The sequence below is a fragment of the Astyanax mexicanus genome, chromosome 3 (genome assembly GCF_023375975.1).
Source record: "Astyanax mexicanus isolate ESR-SI-001 chromosome 3, AstMex3_surface, whole genome shotgun sequence".
NCBI lineage: Eukaryota > Metazoa > Chordata > Actinopteri > Characiformes > Acestrorhamphidae > Astyanax > Astyanax mexicanus.
Window position 1 is genome coordinate 62,809,178 of NC_064410.1, and position 19,394 is coordinate 62,828,571.

General features: G+C 38.4%; 2 protein-coding genes across 5 annotated transcripts in view; both read right to left on the reverse strand.

The window, feature by feature from the left end:
• Window positions 1-16,350, reverse strand: part of jazf1a (JAZF zinc finger 1a) — a 42,351-nt gene extending 26,001 nt beyond the window's left edge. The window contains exon 1 of the mRNA XM_049476011.1: window positions 16,113-16,350. Coding sequence (XP_049331968.1) covers window positions 16,113-16,227 — 115 coding nt within the window. The 5' untranslated portion in view covers window positions 16,228-16,350. The remainder of the gene's footprint in view (window positions 1-16,112) is intronic.
• Window positions 1-19,394, reverse strand: part of wu:fc38h03 (acetylcholinesterase collagenic tail peptide) — a 761,412-nt gene that overhangs the window by 599,962 nt on the left and 142,056 nt on the right. The gene's annotated exons all lie outside the window — the stretch shown is intronic.

The window sequence follows — 19,394 nt, forward strand, 5'->3', positions numbered from 1 at the left end:
ATGATGTGAATTTTCATTGTTATGCAGATGACACGCAGCTCTTCATATCAGCCAAACCTGACGACAGAGTGAGATTAAAGAAAATTGAGGATTGTGTAAAAGATGTGAAATTGTGGATATCCCACAACTCCTATGAAATAGTGAAAAAACAGAAGTTCTCCTATTAGGCCCCAAAGCTGCTAGAAATAAATTATCAGACTTAATGCTAAATCTGTCCGACTTCTCAGCCACCCCTGGTTCAGCAGCTAAAAACCTTGGAGTTATCATAGATTCAGATCTAGCATTCGATAAACACATATCTAATGTTACTAGAACAGCTTTTCTACACCTCCGTAATATTGCCAAGCTAAGAAATGCCCTATCACTGCATGACGCAGAAAAATTAGTACATGCCTTTATTACCTCAAGGCTAGATTATTGTAATGCGCTACTGTCTGGATGTTCCGGCGGTAACTTAAATAAACTTCAGCTAGTTCAAAATGCTGCAGCCAGGGTCCTTACTAAAACGAGAAAATTTGACCATATTAGTCCAGTCCTGTCAGCACTGGCTGCCAGTCAAATTCCGCATAGACTATAAAATTCTCCTGTTAACGTATAAAGCCCTACACGGGCTCGCTCCTGAGTATCTACAAGACCTCATCTCCTGTTATGAACCACCGCGATTACTTAGATCTCAGGGTGCTGGTTTATTAGTAGTTCCTAAAATTCAGAGGAGCTCTGCAGGAGGAAGAGCTTTCTCTTATAAAGCGCCTCAACTCTGGAATAATCTCCCCGAATATGTTCGGGACTCAGACACAGTCTCAATCTTTAAGTCTAGACTGAAAACTTACTTGTTTAGTTTAGCTTTTGGTAATTAATGTTTTTCCCTTTAGATAAGGCTGTAGATTCAGGGGTTCATGGACAGAGGGAATTGTGGGTAAACTGAGATGCTGGTGCTGTTGTTCTCCCACTGCACACGGTCACTCAGGTTTGTGGACGGTGGAGTGGGTGGATGCCAGTGTTTCAGGGAGCCTCTGTGTCTATGTTACCTTCTGGCTCTCTGCCTTTAGTTAGGCTGTTTTATTTAGATCTGCCGGAGTCATTTGCCACACTCTGATAATGTTTTATATTCTCTGTTTTACATAAATCCAGTCAAAACTAATTCCATCTCTCTGCCTTCCTCCGAGTTACTGACTGCCCACCTGTCTGACCCGATACCGATGGAAATTGGACCCTCAGGCTCTCATGTCCTCTGTCTGGCCAGACTGGAAGTTTCTGAAGTCAGCTCTTCTCCATCCACCACCACAGATCAGCTGCTCATCATCCATCTCACTCTATAAGCCATTAGTGGAGCTGCTATACACCTGAATATATAAAACCTATATGGATGTATGAAAGACTTTTTAAATTTTAATTTAAAAGCCGTTTGACCAGTGGTAGGATGGTCCCCCCTCAAATGTGAGTCTTGGTCCTCCCAAGGTTTCTTCCTCCTCCTGCAGCTCTGAGGGAGTTTTTCACTGGGGGTTCTGTATTCTGTATTTTCTATGTTTAATGTTTTGCCTGATTCTTTGTCCTGTAATCATGTTTCTGTAAAGCTGCTTTGTGCCAACACCAGTTGTAAAAAGCGCTATACAAATAAATTGGATTTGATTTGATACTTTTAATATTGATTACAATACAATGATAGTCTATATCACTACTATATATATACACATATATACACACACTATCACCATAAAGTCATAAAGAGATGCTATTTTATTACTGTTATTAGTGTAAAAAATATTACCAGTGTGATTATTAACTGAGTTATTACATATCTGATCCTTAAACTGTCAATCATAACTCACAGCATGCTAACACATAAACACAGCAGTAGATCAGAACTGTTCTACATACAGAACAAGCCTGACCTCTAGTGGTGTAACAGCCTGACTACACATTTAATAATGGAATAACTAATGTAAATTAGTAATTAACTGAAATATAACTTAACTTAACAATGTTTATTACTGTCATAAGTACTGTTGTTTATTGTACCCTTATCATAAAATTATTTATTTTTGCATGCTGTAGCACCACATATAATATTTTTTGTATATGTATATATTTAGATTTGTATCTTTTGTGGTTCCAGTAAACTACTGTATAGTTCTATATTAACATAAATTACTTTAAATTGGATTATAAATAAAATACATAGAAAAAAATGTCTGTCATTTAAAAAAAAATAAAAAACAGCACTTTATACAGTATATATATATATATATATTTTTTTTTTTTTAATGTAAAACAAATGTTGCTAATATATCCTTATTATGAGAAGCAAGAACTACTCAACTAAGTAAAGAATAAAAATACTCTACAAAAAAATGAAGGTCAGTCAATCTGACAATAAGAATTTCACTAACTTTGAAAGTATCCTTAAGTACAGTCACTGCAAAGACCATCAAAAATGTTGTAGTGATGGAACTTGCACTCATCAGGACCGCTCCAGGAAAGGATAGAAGAGCGAGAGTTTCCTCTGTTGTACAGCATAAGTTCATTAGAGTTACCAGCCTCAGAAACTACAAGTTAACAGACATTTACAGCTCTGGATAAATGAAGAGATCACTTCAGTTTCTGAATCAGTTTCTCTGATTTTGCTTTTTATAGGTTTATGTTTGAGTAAAATGAACATTGTTGTTTTATTCTATAAACTACAGACAACATTTCTCCCAAATTCCAAATAAAAATATTCTCATTTAGAGCATTTATTTACAGAAAATGAGAAATGACTGAAATAACAAAAAAGACGCAGAGCTTTCAGACCTCAAATAATGCAAAGAAAACAAAAAGTTCATATTCATAAAGTTTTAAGAGTTCAGAAAATCAATATTTGGTGGAATAACTCTGGTTTTTAATCACAGTTTTTTTTCATGCATCTTGGCATCATGTTCTCCTCCACCAGTCTTACACACTGCTTTTGGATAACTTTATGCTGCTTTACTCCTGGTGCAAAAATTCAAGCAGTTCAGTTTGGTGGTTTGATTTCCGATATTCCAGAGGTTTTCAATTTGGTAAAATTAAATAAACTCATCATTTTTAAGTGCTCTCTTATTTTTTACTGAGCTGTATATATATGTGTGTGTATATATATATATATATATATATATATATATATATATATATATATATGTAATGTTTCTGCTGTTGGTATGATGTCTTGTGTTACCCAAACACTGCCATAACAATAAGCTGGAGCAGACGGTCCTGATTACGCTCTGGGCATGTTTCTACATCTCCGTTTCCTTTACACACACGCACACACACACGCGCACACGCGCACACACACACACACACACACACACACACACACAAGTGCGCACATGCTCAGCAAAACACTGCTAAACGTACCTGAAGTCTGCTATTGCAGATAGAGAGAGAAGCATGACATCATCTAACATTCCTCTCTACTGACACCATCGTCGTGGCAACCGGCCGTGAGAGTAAGATGAAGTCACACACACACACACACCTAACAGCCATAACATTAAAACCACACATCTGTTTCCAGTGGCTCCTGTAACAGGATGAGAGGTAAATATTAGGCAGCGAGCGAACAGTCAGTTCTTGAACATTTGGGTAGTACTGGTACAGGTTTCGGAGTTACTGTACTGTTAGGAGTACATATAATATAAAACTTTAAGGCTTTAAATTAAGGCTTTGATTAGTATTAGCTTTACGCTGTCCCACTAAAAATATATATACACAATATAAGAAGAAATCAGACTTTCTTTAAGCAATAGAACACGAGAGGGAGTGTGTTATCTCGAATAACATCACGGCTGTGATTCGGTCGTAGGCACGAGCCGAAGGCGAGTACTGTAGATCATCACAGCCGTGATGTTATTGGTGATAACACACGACCTCGAGTGTTTTATTGCTTTTATACAACAGTTTCGTTTTTTACTAAATGAATAAAGAAAATAAATCAAAGAACTTTAAGAAATTCAGTTTGAATATGCTTTAATATGGACTGAGCCTTCCGCCAAAAAGTAGTTCCACCACAACTGTAACAGAACTGAAACAGACTAACACCACGAAAGTTAGCGTTTTTCTTTCCCTTTTTACCACGAAAGACGAGCCAGCGCTGCGGACTGCGAGCGAGCGTGCCGTGGTTGAGCGCTAGCCTGTGCTAAGCTAATGCTGCCACTGATGCCGTTGATGATTCTAAGCTGTCCTGTGTGTATAAATACGCCGTTACTCGGCAACACGCCGGCGGAGTGATACAGGTTTAGTGTAAGAGAAGGCCGTGATGTTATCACATATATCTTCACGGCTAGAACACTTCTCAACCAATCAGATTGTGAGGTCGGAACTAACTGTTGTATAATACAGAATAACAGCTGAAGGATTTAAACAATAGACCTTAAAAATAGATACGCTAACAACTTTAACACAACTTCCTTTATAAAACTAAATATTTAAATAGTTCAATAAACACTATAAACAGACCTAAAATACTCAATTTTAAAATACTCAAAATAGATATTTCTCAAAAGCAAGTTTAATATATCAGTTTAAGTAATATAATACAGGAAATTGACAAATCCTGCACCTAACAGCTGGGGTTATGCATAGGGCTCAGCCAGGAACTACTACTCACTCAACTAACAACAATAGCCAAAACCACCACAATCTGATACTGGCTCGACAAGAATCCAGAAGCACAGCCTAACACTATGTTCATGGTCCATTGCCTCAACTGCCAAGTAACAGACCTACCAAAAAATAACCTATGAACAAACAGAATCCCTCCTTAATCTAAGCTCACTTCCTTTAACTATGGCAACAACACACTTACCTAAGCACAATCACACACAATAAATCACATTATAAGTTGCGTGAGCAGAACACAGCAACCACTACCATCTGATACTGGCTCGACAAGAATCCAGAAGCATAGCGAACTATGTTCATGGTCCGTGCCTCAACTGCCAAGTACTCAGACGTCTACAAAACTCATGAGACAAATTATTACAAGAGCAGGACCACACCAATCCCCTTCATCCAAACTCTAACACAAACTTCAGTGCAAGCTCTTCTCAGGGGTCATCAGGCAGGCACCTTCCTTCGTCAGTGTTTCGCTGAATTAGGCCCAATGTTATTACTGAATCCAATAGAGGCTTTACAGTATTAAAATCTAAAATTATGCATTATAATCAGACACGAGAGCTGCCAGTATTGCTGCAGAGCTTTAAGAAGTTATAGATCAGCCTGCAGAGATCAGATCAAACACCACACACTGCATCAACTACACTGCACTAGAAAAGCTCGCTAATAAAATATATTAAAAGGGAGAAGTAGAGAGAGAGAAATAGAGAGATAGACAAGTAGAGAGACACAAGTAGAGAATTAGGGAGAGAGACAAGAGAGAGAGAGAGAGAGAAGTAGAGACAAGTAGAAAGAGAAAAAAGAAATGGGAGAGAGAAATAGAGAGATAGACAAGTAGATAGAAGTACAGAGAAAGAAGGGCAAGTAGAGAAATAAAGAGAAAGAAAAAGAAAAGAAAGAAAAAGAAAGAAAGAATTGACAAGTGACAAGTAGGGAGAGAGAAATAAATAGAAAGAGACAGAGAGACAGAAAGAGAGAAATAGGGTAAAAGATATAGAGAGAATGACAGACAGAAATAGAGAAGAGAGAGGGAGAGAAAGTAGAGAGAAAAAAGAAAGAGAGACACAGAGAGACAGAAATCAAGACAGAGTCAAGCAGAAAGCCAAGTAGAGAGAAAGAAACAGAGAATGAGAAATGGAGAAAAAAGGGACAAGTAGAGAGAGATAAATAGAGAGACAGACCAGTAGAGAGACACAAGTAGAGAGAATTAGGGAGAGAGACAAGAGATAGAGAGCGAGAAATAGAAACAAGTAGAAAGAGAAAAAAGAAATGGAAGAAAAAAAGTAGAGAGAGAAATAGAGAGATAGACAAGTAGAAAAAAGCAGAGAGAAAGAAGGACAAGTAGAGAAACAAAGAGAAAGAAAAAGAAAAGAAAGAAAAAGAAAGAAAGAAAGAATTGTCAAGTGACAAGTAGGGAGAGAAATAAATAGAAAGAGACAGAAATAGAGAGAAATAGGGTAAAGGTGTAGAGAGAGAAACAGAGGGAGAAAGAGAGAAAGACAGACAAAAATAGAGAGGTACAGAGAGAGAGACAGAAATAGAAAGAATCAGAAATAGAAAGAATTAGAGACAAGTAGAGAGAAAAAAAGAAAAAGAAAGAAAGAGACAGTGAGACAGAAATAGAGAGAAATAGGGTAAATATATAGAGAGAAACAGACAGAGAAAGAGAGAAAGACAGGCAGAAAATAGAGAAGAGAGAGGGAGAGAGAGAAATAGAAAGAGTTAGAGAGACAAGTAGAGAAAAAAAAAGAAAAAGAAAGAGAGAAACAGAGAGACAGAAATAGAGTCAAGTAGATAGAACGAAAGCCAAGTAGAGAGAAAGAAACAGAGAATGAGAAATGGAGAAAAAAGGGACAAGTAGAGAGAAAAGGAGAGAAATAGAGAGATAGACACGTTGGGGAAAGAAAGAGAGAGGAATATAAAGAGATAATGACACAGAGACACAAACAGAAAGAATTAGAGAGACAAGCACAGAGGATAAGAAGAAGAAGAAGAAGAAGAAGAAGAAGAAGAAGCAGCAGCAGCTCTGCATCACTAATCAGCATCAGTGACGGCAGCGCCGACTGCAGCATCTGGACCAGGTTCTGAACACGGCTCTAAACGCCTACAGGAGCTGCTGACCTTCACCGTATTACTGAGCCAGCCAATCAGAAACGCTCCTGACGGTGCTGCTGAACACGTTCCTTACCTACTGCAATACATACAGGCCTGGAGCCCAGAAACAAACATCTACAAACATCTGAAAACATCTGGAACACAGCATCACAGAACACAGACCAGAGTCTTTTAATACCCTAGCCAGAACATTAAAACCACTGCCAAAAGTCATGGGACAGCAGTACATAGTAAACTTATCATGCAGTGTTCTGAAAGAGCAACCAGAGTTTGGAAACTCCCACACCTGTGTATGTTTTATAGGTTGTGAGGTGTTATCTTATAAGTGTAATTATAGTTACAGTAAGTGTGACTGGTTGAACACCAGGTTGGCCAGCGTACTCATGGTAAAGCCAAGTGAATTATGGGAATTGGAGTTTCCCTACATCATTTATACACAAAGCCAGAGCCTGATATGAATGTTTCGAATCATTGATTCAAATCTGCACTCGGTTCGTGAACCGATTCAGACAATGAGTCGACTCAATTCTAAACCCATCGTAAGTATAAGATGATCACATGATCACATAATCAACTCATGACATATGAGCAGATTTTAAGTTTAAATGTCTCTCAGCTTTTAAATGCCTTATTTTTTTATTTCCTCTGCTTATTTTAGCGATCGAGTGAATCAAAACACCGAACAATGACTCGTTTTTTTCATGAACTTTGAATCCAGACGAAAGCATGCATGGGGGCGGGGGTGGGGCTAATGATGTCACAAAATTAATTTCTTTTTTTTTTTTGTGTGAGAGATTTTCTGGTTCTTACTTGAAATGAGCATTAAAACATCATCATACTGTTAATATATATATATATTTTTTTACTTTTAATAAAAAAAAAATTAGTTCCATGTTCGGTTTTCTATTATTGCATTAATTTCTGATGTTTTAGGTTTTTGCCGTATCATTATATCAGTATCATTATTAAGATATTTAGTCAGGCATCTAATAAAAAGTCATAATTTTGGCCTCGATGGGTCAGAACTGTTTTGGTGGTTTAAGCAGGATCTAGTTGGTTCAGAATTTGCAAAGGTGTGAAAAGTATTTCCATTCATTACTCTGTAGGTAGAATAGAGTATAGATACTAGAGTTTAATAAAATACTTCTGTAGAAGTTGAAGAATCAACTCAAGCTTTTTACACTTTAAGTAAAAAGTGTTTACAAAAGTACTGGATTCAAAACTACTTAAATTATAAAAGTAAAAGTAATGTAAGGAGAAAAAAATAAAAAAGCCATTAAGAACAAAAGCTTAGGCCACGCCCACAGAGTACACTACACCCCCCTCCCCAAAACACATTTTTCTAAAAGCCATAATGACTATAATGTTAAAATATAATATTAAAATGTTAATGTTGATAATATAATTTGGGATTTTGCTCTAGGCTGTCCTCTAGTGTTTCAGCTGCATATATGCTGATTAAAAATGAATGTATTTTATTTAGTAGAATGTAAATATATTAAAGAAGTTTAGTTGGACTGGAGTTTATCTGGAGTGTGAGGTGTGCAGGTGTGATGGATCACAGTATAAACCAATAGGGAGTGGGAATGGTATATGTTTATACTTCTCTACATACAATCACAATCAGATTCACTCTATCTGGATGGAGAGATTTATCTGGATAGGGGTTTTATTGAACGATGAGAAGCCGGAATGAAAACCAGCTGAAATGAATAAATAGGAGTAACGAGGCTGTTTTTATTCAAATGTAAGGATTAGAAAATTCAGATAATTGTTTGAAAATGTAGAATAATTACTGCAGTAAAGTAAAGAAAACTTCTACTTCTACTTTCTACTTAAGTAATTACCTCACACCCAGGCTGTACTATAACCCCATCGACCTTATAGAATAACTGAGGCACTGTGCCAGTTCATAACCACAGGGAGGCAGAGTCGCCTCAGCTTAGAGTTCAGACTCAGATTTAACCCCTTTATTACTAAAGGTAGACTGAAAACATGTGAGATGTACATTAAAATACGAATGAATTAATAAATGAGTGAAGTTACACTTATATAGCACCTTTCTAGAAACCCAAGTATTCTTTACAATCACGTTTTACACACAAACATTTATACTCAGCACTCCACCACACACTCACACACACCGGAGAGAAGCAGCAGCCAATCACACACAGCGTACTCTCAACCGGAAACCACCGTCCACAATCAATCAATCAATTAACCTTTATTTAAACTCTGAGTACATTAAGGGTGGCCATTATTTACAGTGTAGCCAAGCCAAAACATAAGGAACAGATTGTCAAAAAATACAAATAAATAAATAAAAAGATCCAGCATTTGAATAAGATGTATGAGATACTTTAAAATATGATATAAAGCACCATAATTCAATGTGTTTTTGACACACTGACACCACTATTCGAATTCATTACTTAGCAACCACCTAGCAACACCATAGCAATCTCCCCAGATGCTTAGCAACACCTTCGCGACCACTTAAAAACACCTTAGCAATCACAGCAGATGCTTAGCAACACCTTAGCAATCTCCACAGATGCTTAGCTGCACCTTAGCAACCACGTAACAACACCTTAGCAACCTCCTCACATATATACACTTAGCAACAGCTTAGCAACCACCTAACAACACCTTAGCAAACTCCAAAGATGCTTAGCAACACCTTAGCAATCTCCACAAATGCTTAGCTACACCTTAGCAACCACCTAGGAACACCTTAGCAATCTCCCCAGATGCTTAGCAACACATTTGCGACCACCTAAAAACACCTTAGAAATCACGGCAGATGCTAAGCAACAATTTAGCAATCTCCACAGATGCTTAGCTACATATTAGCAAATTTCACAGATGCTTAGCTACACCTTACCAACCACCTAACAACACCTAAGCAATCTTCACAGAAGCTTAGCTACACCTTTACAAACACCTAAAAACACCTTAGAAAATTTCACGGATACTTAGCAACAACTTCGCAAACACCTAGCAACACCTTAGCAACCACCTGGCAACACCTTAGCAATCTTCACAGATGCTTAGCAACATCTAAGCACAACCTCCACAGATACTTTGCAACACCTTAGCGACCACCTAGCAACACCTTAGCAAATTTCACAGATACTTAGCAACACCTACAGATACATACTCAGCAACAGTTTAGCAACCACCTAGCAACACAATAGCAACAACTACAGACACCAAAGCAACACCTTCTCAACCACCTAGCTACACCTTACCAACCACCTAACAACACCTAAGCAATCTCCACAGACGCTTAGCTACACCGTCGCAAACACCTAGCAACACCTTAGAAAATTCCACGGATACTTAGCAACAACTTCGCAAACACCAAGCAACACCTTAGCAACCACCTAGCAATACCTTAGCAATCTCCACAGATGCTCAGCAACATTTAGCACAACCTCCACAGATACTTTGGAACACCTTAGCGACCACCTAGCAACACCATATCAAATTCCACAGATACTTAGCAACACCTACAGATACATACTTAGCAACAGCTTAGCAACCACCTAGCAACACAATAGCAACAACTACAGACACCAAAGCAACACCTTAGCAACCACCTAGCTACACCTTAGCAACCACCTAACAAACACATTTTTGTATTTTGTATTTGTTTTGTTATTTACTGAACTTAATTTCAATTGCGTGTTCGCAGTTTATAAGAACACGTTACATAATCTGTACTTTAATTTTGTGGTGGGTTTTTGTTTTTACATGACATTATTTTTGTTACACTTTGATTTTGTATAGAATAATAATGAGGCTTCATATATATTTTTTTTGGTTTCAACTGAATGTAGAAAAAACTGTTATATTTGTACTAAATAAAACTTGAACATTTGCTTTGTTTCAGTAGTATATTCTTGAAATTAAATAAATAAATATATATTTAAAAATCTACATGGTTCACAAATAAACGTATCCAGGTGTTAGAATGGCCGAGTCAAAGTCCAGACCTGGTGGCGCTACAGAGTATTGACGCAAGGGGAACGAATGATATTGCACTCCCCACTTTTCTGTTTTTTATTTCTAAAAAATGTTTAAAATATCTTTTTTTCACCAAGAATATTGTTTTCATTTTTTCCAGGCCTTCATTATATTTGCCACTTTTTTTTTTATCATTGCATTCTGTCACGTCTGCCAGGTCTCTGTTTATATCCTCTGCCTCCCCCAAGGAGCCTGGGAGCGCTCCGGCGCTAAAAGACTACAATCCCCAGAACCTTATGGACTACAAACGCGATGACGCCCGGAAGTGTAATTCGTCTCCGGTGTATTTATAGACGCCGCTGCCGCGTATTGCCTTTTCGTGCGTACAAAGCGTTATACTCTGTGTTTATTCCTGATCTCCTGTGTTTTTTGACCTTGCTCTCGTTTTTTGACTACCCCTTTTTGGATTTTCCTATGAAATTGCAGTTACTTGGTTTCTGAACTCTGCCCTGGACTTTATACTTCTCTTTTGTCTCACCTCTGATACTGTCGTTGCCTGGATCTGACCCTGGACTGTTTGGTATGTGCTTAGCTTGTTGTTATACTGTTTGGTTTAGCTCATTGTATATATTTGTATATAGATATATTGTTGTAAATAAAACTTGTACAGTTCCACGTCTGCGTTTGTCTCTGATCTGCCTGGCTAGCCTGACACATTCAATAAAAAAGCCTAAATGTATTTTTGTTGTGCTTTTTCAGGATTTCTCTAAGATTTATGTAGATATAAAAAAAAAAATCATTACTCAAATATGCAATATGACTATTATTTCTTATTTTTACTTATCATTATTTTTTATCATATTGACAATATGACACATACGATGCATATGCATCAATAGGTATGTCAAGGATATTATCAGTGCTTAAATTCACTTTACTTACTATTTATAATCTGGATTAGAACATTATTCAAATATTCACTATTCACTGTATACCTGTAACTCTACCTCTTCACTACTTTACTTTAACTGATGCTCTCAAACACTTTATTAAGAGACAAGAAATTCAAGTAATTAACTCTTGAGGAGTTCAGCACAGCTGTTAACTGAAAGCCTGAATAAATTCCAGGTGATTCTACCTCATAAAACTGCATAGTTCCTTCAGTTCTAGTATTAAATACTCTAGTATTTATCAGAAGTGCATCAGAAGGATAAACAGGAAACTGAAAATATGGATTCTGCTTCAAGGCAGCCATTCATCTCAATATGTTGACCAGATGTTAAACCAGATGTGGACCAGGTTTGGGGCCACAACACCAATCCAAACTGGGAGGACATTCTAAAGAGGCTTAGCTCTCTCAGATACTCCCATAATGCATCATCTGTAATTATTACCACAGCATTAATAACACCACCTCTATTACACTGCCTGATCCGTCGCCTTGGTATCATTATTGATCCACTGTGAGGATCAATAATACTCTAAGGTCTTGTTTTTGGTCCCCAGAGGTCAGCCAGCCCAATCCGTGACCCCCAGCCCAATCCGTGACCCCCAGCCCCCCACAGGAAGCCACCACTGCCCCCATCCACAAAGGCCAAAAGGTGACAGACATGCAAATCAGGCTCCGCCCATCCGAAACAACCTGACGACGACCTGAGATCAGCCACTCTTTGATTGGCGTCAGCGTCGTCAGGGTTGATGGCAGACGTGTCTCACTTCTACACAAACAACCTCTGCCCAGGTTTATCCAGTCCACCAATCACGGACCTTCGGCACCTCTGTGTGACAGGCCAGTTGCCTGGCAACAACGAGCCTTCCCTAGGAGACGTCCTGCTTGCTTACCAATGTGTTGCATGCATTGCAATGCATGCTAACACTGTGTGTGTGTGTAAAAACTAAAAACACACACGTTCACTACAGAATCTAAATATATTTTAGATCAGGTCAGTGGACATCCTTTTCCCCTTTCTTATAATAAATGCATTTAACTTGCATTTTCTAGTCCCTGTAGAAGAGAAGTACTTCCAATACATTAAGACACTATGAAGCACTATAACTCTATAACCAGATGTCTAAGACATAGGCGAGTATAAAGGGGAAAAAAAAGAGTTAATTAATAAAGACATGGCATCAGCAGCCAGAGCCCTGAGAGAGAGCACAGTTGACCTTGCTCTTTCTGGGTGGGTACAGTAAATGGTGCTCTTTCCCCTATTCATCACTCCTAGGGTGATGTGGATCAGCACAAAGCTGCATCTGTGAGCTGATGTATCAGAACCGAGTCGCTGTGCTTTCCTCTGAGCGTTAGTGCTGTGATTCTACTCGGAATGAAAGTATAAAAAGAGTTAAAAAGAATTCACGCGTCGGAGGAGGTGTGTGCTAGTCTTCACTATACTAGTATTGGGGCATCACTAGTGAGTGGGATTCTGGGAGTCCTAATAAGTTGGCCTTGTAAATTGGGGAGAAAATGTGAATAAAATGGGGAAAAAAATGAATAGATATTTAGAGCTTCCCATTATCACAGTGATTTGTTAGCTATCTTCTAACTGCAAGTACCTATCAACATTGGTAAACCATGCTATCAAATCCTCACAACAATCTCGTAGAAAGGTTAAACAGACATCCCAAAAGGTTTATCCATACAGAGCATCTCCAGAACCTCTAAAATCAATGATCACTCAAAACATACACTTCAATCAATCAATCAATCAATCAATTAATCAATCAGCATCAGCCAAAACATTAAAACCACTGTAATCAGGTTCCAGTGGTTCCTGTAACACCTGTAGCGAGCAAACACTCAAATCAGTTATTGAATTAAAATATTGAAGCAGAAACTGTGATGTTCTAGACAACGAATGGGTCAGAACATCTCCAGAACATCAGGTAGGTCTTATGGGGTGTTCCTGTTAAGCAGTGGCCAGAACCCACCAGAACTGGTACACAGTGGACCAAAGAAGCACAATTGTGAACTGGCTAATGACCAGGTAGGCCTGTTACGATAATTACAATCTCAACTTATATTAGATATATTATAATATATAATATTAAACTATAAGTGGTTTTAATAATATGGATTAGAACATTACTTAACTTTAGCTTTAACTTTACAACTGATGCTCTGAATTCTTGGATTTATTTTAGGGTCATATCAACCACCCCTACTTTGGGTTTTCACCTGTTGCCTTGGTGTTGCTAAGTGTTTGGTAGATGGTAGCTATGATTGTACTAGGTGGTTGCTATCGTATTCCACTTGGTTGCAGAGGTGTTGCTAAGTGACTGATATGACACCACTAGAAGAGTCAAAATCAAAACACAAACAGGATAGGGGGCAATAAACTGTCCTGGATTAAGCATAGTCTTGGACTACACATCATTTTGAATAGAGTCTATGTAGACGGTTTTAATGTTATGGCTGAAGGCTAAGACAGGATGGGCGTGGTTGTTGCCAGGGGCATTAGATGGTTGCTGTAATTGCTATGGTATCACACTTGGTTGCACAGGTGTTGCTAACTGGCTGCTTTGATATCTCAAGTGTCAAAAAACAGCATTAAACTGTCCTGGATTAAGCATAGTTTTGTACTACACATCATTTTGAATAGAGTTCATGTAGACGGTTTTAATGTTATGGCTGATGGTTCTCAGGTAACTGTTGGAAGAAATCACAGATTTGAACCAGCTTTGGTTTGATGGTCTATCGGTGGCTAAGACAGGATGGACGTGGTTGTTGCCAGGGGCATTAGATGGTTGCTGTGATTGCTATGGTATCCCACTTGGTTGCACAGGTGTTGGTAACTGGCTTCTTTGATATCTCAAGTGTCAAAAAACGGCATTAAACTGTCTGGGATTAAGGCTAGTATTGGACTACTCAGCATTTTGAATGGAGATTTTGTATTAAAAGGGTACCTGAGGTATTAGGTGGTTGATATGGTATCCAACTTGGTTACGCAGGTGTTGTTAAGTGGCTGCTATGAAATCTCAAGTGTCAAAATCATAATGCAAATTGGATGGGGAATTAAATTGTGTGTGTGATTAGGGCTAGTACTGAACTACACAGCATTTTAAATTAAGATTTTCTATTAAAAGGACAAATATATGGTTTTAATGTTATGTCTATGTTACGACAGGGTAGGAAATTAAACCGTGTACGATTGAGATTATTCTTGGACTACACAGCATTTTGAATGGAGATTTTGTATTAAAAGGGTACCTGAGGTATTAGGTGGTTGCTATGGTATCCCACTTGGTTGCAGATGTGTTGCTAATTGGCTGATATGATATGTTGTTGGAAGAAGCCACAGATTTGAACAAGCTTTGGTGGGTCTACCAGTGGCTAAGACAGGATGGACGTGGTTGTTGCCAGGGGCATTAGATGGTTGCTATGGTATCCCACTGGGTTGCAGATGTGTTGCTAATTGGCTGATATGATATGATATCTAAAGTATCAAAGTCTAAATGCAAACTGCATATAGCATTAGACTCTGTGGGATTAAGGATAGTATTAGACTGCACAGCATTTTGAATTGAGATTTTCTATTAAAATAATACAAACAATATGATTTTAATGTTATAACTGATGGTTTAATCAGCTTTGGTGGTCTACCAGCGGTTGCCTGGGGCATTAAGTGGCTGCTATGATATTGTAATGGTCAAAATCAAAATGCAAACAGAATAAGATATTAAACGAGTGATACGATTGAGATTAGTCTTGGACTACACAGAATTTTGAATGGAGAATTTGTATTAAAAAGACACCTGGGGCATTAGGTGGTTGCTATGGTATCCAACTTGGTATCTTAATGGTCAAAATCAAAATGCAAACTGGATAGGGCATTAATCTGTGTGGGATTAAGGCTAGTATTGGACTACACAGCATTATGAATGGAGATTTTGTATTACAAGAATAAAAAATATGGTTTTAATGTTATGGCTGATGGTTCTCAGATAGTTGTTGGAAGATATCACAGTTTTTAAACAGCTTTAGTTTGATGGTTCTAGCAGCGGAAGGTGAAGGTGATTGCCTGCCTGATATGGAAACACACACACACACCTCCAATACACACACACACACACACCTACCTACAGCCAGACTAAACAAAGCTCGTTGAGGCGCGAGCTAATAACCCGGGGTTCAGGCCTGCAGCGCCGGCGAACCCGCTGCCGCTGTACATGCTGAGGCCGGACCCGGAGCTCAGGCCGGCAGCAGCGGCTCACGATACAGCCGCTCCCCGCCTCGCTAACCGGCCGCGGCGGACACGCTATCGCTCCCACCCCCGCCTCCCTCTCCACCCTCAACCCGACCCCTCCCTCCCCGAACCCCAGCCCGCAGCCCCGCTAGCTTAGCCCGGTTACAGGCAGCGCAGAGCGGCGGGGCGGAGGGGCAGCGCGGCGCTCACCGATGTGGTTGTCCTCGATGTGCACGATCAGCTCGGCCAGCGACTCGAAGTGCAGCCCGCAGCCGCCGAAGCGACACGCGTTGGAGAAGAAGGAGGCCGCCGCGACGCCCGTCATGCTGGGGGCCGAGTGGAGGGAGCAGCGGCAGCGGAGCAGCAGCGGAGCGGAGGAGGAGGGAGAGCGGGAGGGGCGAGCAGAGCCGGCGGCCCGGAGCAGCTGGAGCAGCGGGAGGAGGAGGAGGAGGAGGAGGAGGCGGGGAGAGGGAGGAGGAGGGACCGGGCGGGGAGACGGGGCAGGCCGGTCACCTGTGTAGCGTTATTTACATTAGAATAGCGGAGAGCAGGGTTGCCAGGTCCATCAGAAACATTCAGCTCAAAGAAGCTTAAACCAGCCCAACATATATGTCAGTGTGTATTTTGTAGTATTTTGTTTAAAAAGTTATTTATTATCAGTATTGCTATTTATCCTAAAGTCATTAATAATATTGTTACATATATTGTGTTTATTATTTCTTTTGTAACAGTTTTATATCCCAGTCAAGATTGAGGATATATTTAATAGTAACATAATTCGAAAAAAAGAAGAAAGAACTGACTTTTACTTACTCATTTCTGTTCTTGACCCTCCTGAATTTTTTATCGTCTGGTGATTTCTTGTTACATTGTGATTCTCTCTCTCTTTCTCTCCCCCCTTAATTTGGCGTGAAAACCGCGAACCTGGCAACTCTGAGCGGAGAGCCCGAAATACACACATTTATCCATTTATAGTACAGAGACTGAGTAATTAATGATTCATTAAATTAACTAATAATCAGGTTATACAGGGGGTTGTATTACAGTACAAGTCTACCAGTCAAAAGCACATAGTAAATTAAATACAAGACAATACATATTTACTGTCAGAGTTCTCTAAAACAACGACTCAATTACAAATATCATCAATAACATATGCAACATATACTCAATAGACTGAGTATTTGCCCCTTTTAGATTTATTTTGTTTTTGCATTTTTGCCATATTTACATTTTTCAGATTATCAAAGACAAAGATAATCTGAGTAAATATAGAAAAGCACAGTTAAAATGATAATTTCATTTATTACAAGGGGAACTTCAGAAGGGGAACTTCTGACAACATGAAGCAGATAAAAGATCTCAAAAACCACCACATTATTATTATTATATCCCTATCTGAAGAATCTCAACAACAGATGAGAAAAAAACAAAGTTATTGATCATCTACCAGTCTGAAAAAATATAAAGTAATTTGTAAAGCTGTAAAACTCCAGAGAACCACAGTGATTCACCATTATTCACTAATGATGATACTCCCAACGTGCTTACTTAATGCACATCCCATAATGTACAGTACCACTCGCTAATGTCCCCTTTTTTCCATTATTTTATAAAATTGTCTGCATTGTAGGTTAATACTTAACTCATCTAAACTATGAAAAGAAAAACATCTGGAAAAATTTAGTAAACAAAAAAAAAATTCAAACTAACCAGGATATTTTCCTATTTGAGTAACGTTCCTATTCATATCATGGCAAAAACTACTCAACTAAAGAAAGAAATAAAGGTCAGGCAATTTGAAAGATTTTAAGAAATTTTAAAGTATCCTCAATTGCAGTCACCCCAAAGACCATCAAAACATTAAAATAATGAAACTGGCACTCATCAGTTTGTCTGTTGGTGATTTCTGGTTACATTGTGATTCTCTCTCTCTCTCTTTCTCTCTCTCTCTCTCTCTCTCTCTCTCTCTCTCTCTCTCTCCCAATTCGGCGTGAAAACCGCGAACCTGGCAACTCTGGGCGGAGAACCCCGACTACACACATTCACCCATTTACAGTACAGAGAGACAGAGACTGAGTAATTAATGATTCATTAAATTAACTAATAATGAAGTTATACAGGGGTACATCTCCATATATCCAGGATTAAAGTAAAGTAAATGATACTGAACAAATCTGTTCCCTACAATACAATACACTTTTACTGGCAGAGTTCTATGAAAAGTGTCTTGCGTCCCACAATGGCACAATTACAAGTAATTACAAGTCATCAATAACATACACAGCACACAGACAGACAGACAGACAGACAGACAGACAGACAGACAGACAGACAGACAGACAGACAGACAGACAGACAGATAGATAGATAGATAGATAGATAGATAGATAGATAGATAGATACAATAAAATATAAAGTATAAATTTAGAGTGCTTTAGTGTGTGAGTAATTAGTGCGGTTGAACCCATTATTAGACCAATAGAAATGCTTTATAAAGACTTGGAATAAAATCTTTTTACAGTTAATTTTTGTCCTCTCTGATAAATAATTTAACTCAGTTTAAGGAGAAGAACTTCAGGTTACATCTGGCGCTCAGTATGAGCCCGTTATCTACAGTATACTGATCAATTTAACACCTCTCACAGACCACAGTGACCCATTAACCCCTCCACAAACATCACTACAGAACCAGGAACTCAGTCCAGATTAACTCTGTGTCCTAAATAAGGAATTTACTATTGTTCTGAGAAAATATGAGAGCACTTAAAATGATGAGTTTCTTTGATTTTATTAAATTGAAAACCTTTAGAATATAATCAAGAGGAAGATGGATGATGGATGATGGAAGTTATCAAACCACCAAACTGAACTGCTTGAATTTTTGCACCAGGAGTAAAGCAGCATAAAGTTATCCAAAAGCAGTGTGTAAGACTGGTGGAGGAGAACACGATGCCAAGATGCATGAAAAAAACTGTGATTAAAAAAAAACAGAGTTATTCCACCAAATATTGATTTCCGAACTCTTAAAACTTTATGAATATGAACTTGTTTTCTTTGCATTATTTGAGGTCTGAAAGCTCTGCATCTTTTTTTTGTTATTTCAGACGTTTCTCATTTTCTGTAAATAAACGCTCTAAATGAGAATATTTCTATTTGTAATTTGGGAGAAATGTTGTCTGTAGTTTATAGAATAAAACCACAATGTTTATTTTACTCAAACATAAACCTATAAAACAAACTTTATAGCTGGGGACTAAAAATTCTGATGCTAATTCTATTGTAAACTGGTGGTATTTCAGCTTTTCAGCAGCACCACTATAACACCACTGTCTAACGTTGGGTGTGTTTTTAATGCATTTGTGATTCACACTTAAGTTTCATTAAGAGATCAACTTGGTTAAATATGTATCTTCTAAAATTGCTCAGGAAAAATAGAATTAGACAAAAATGTCTCCCATGCTAATCCGGACTCCATTTCCCACAATGCCA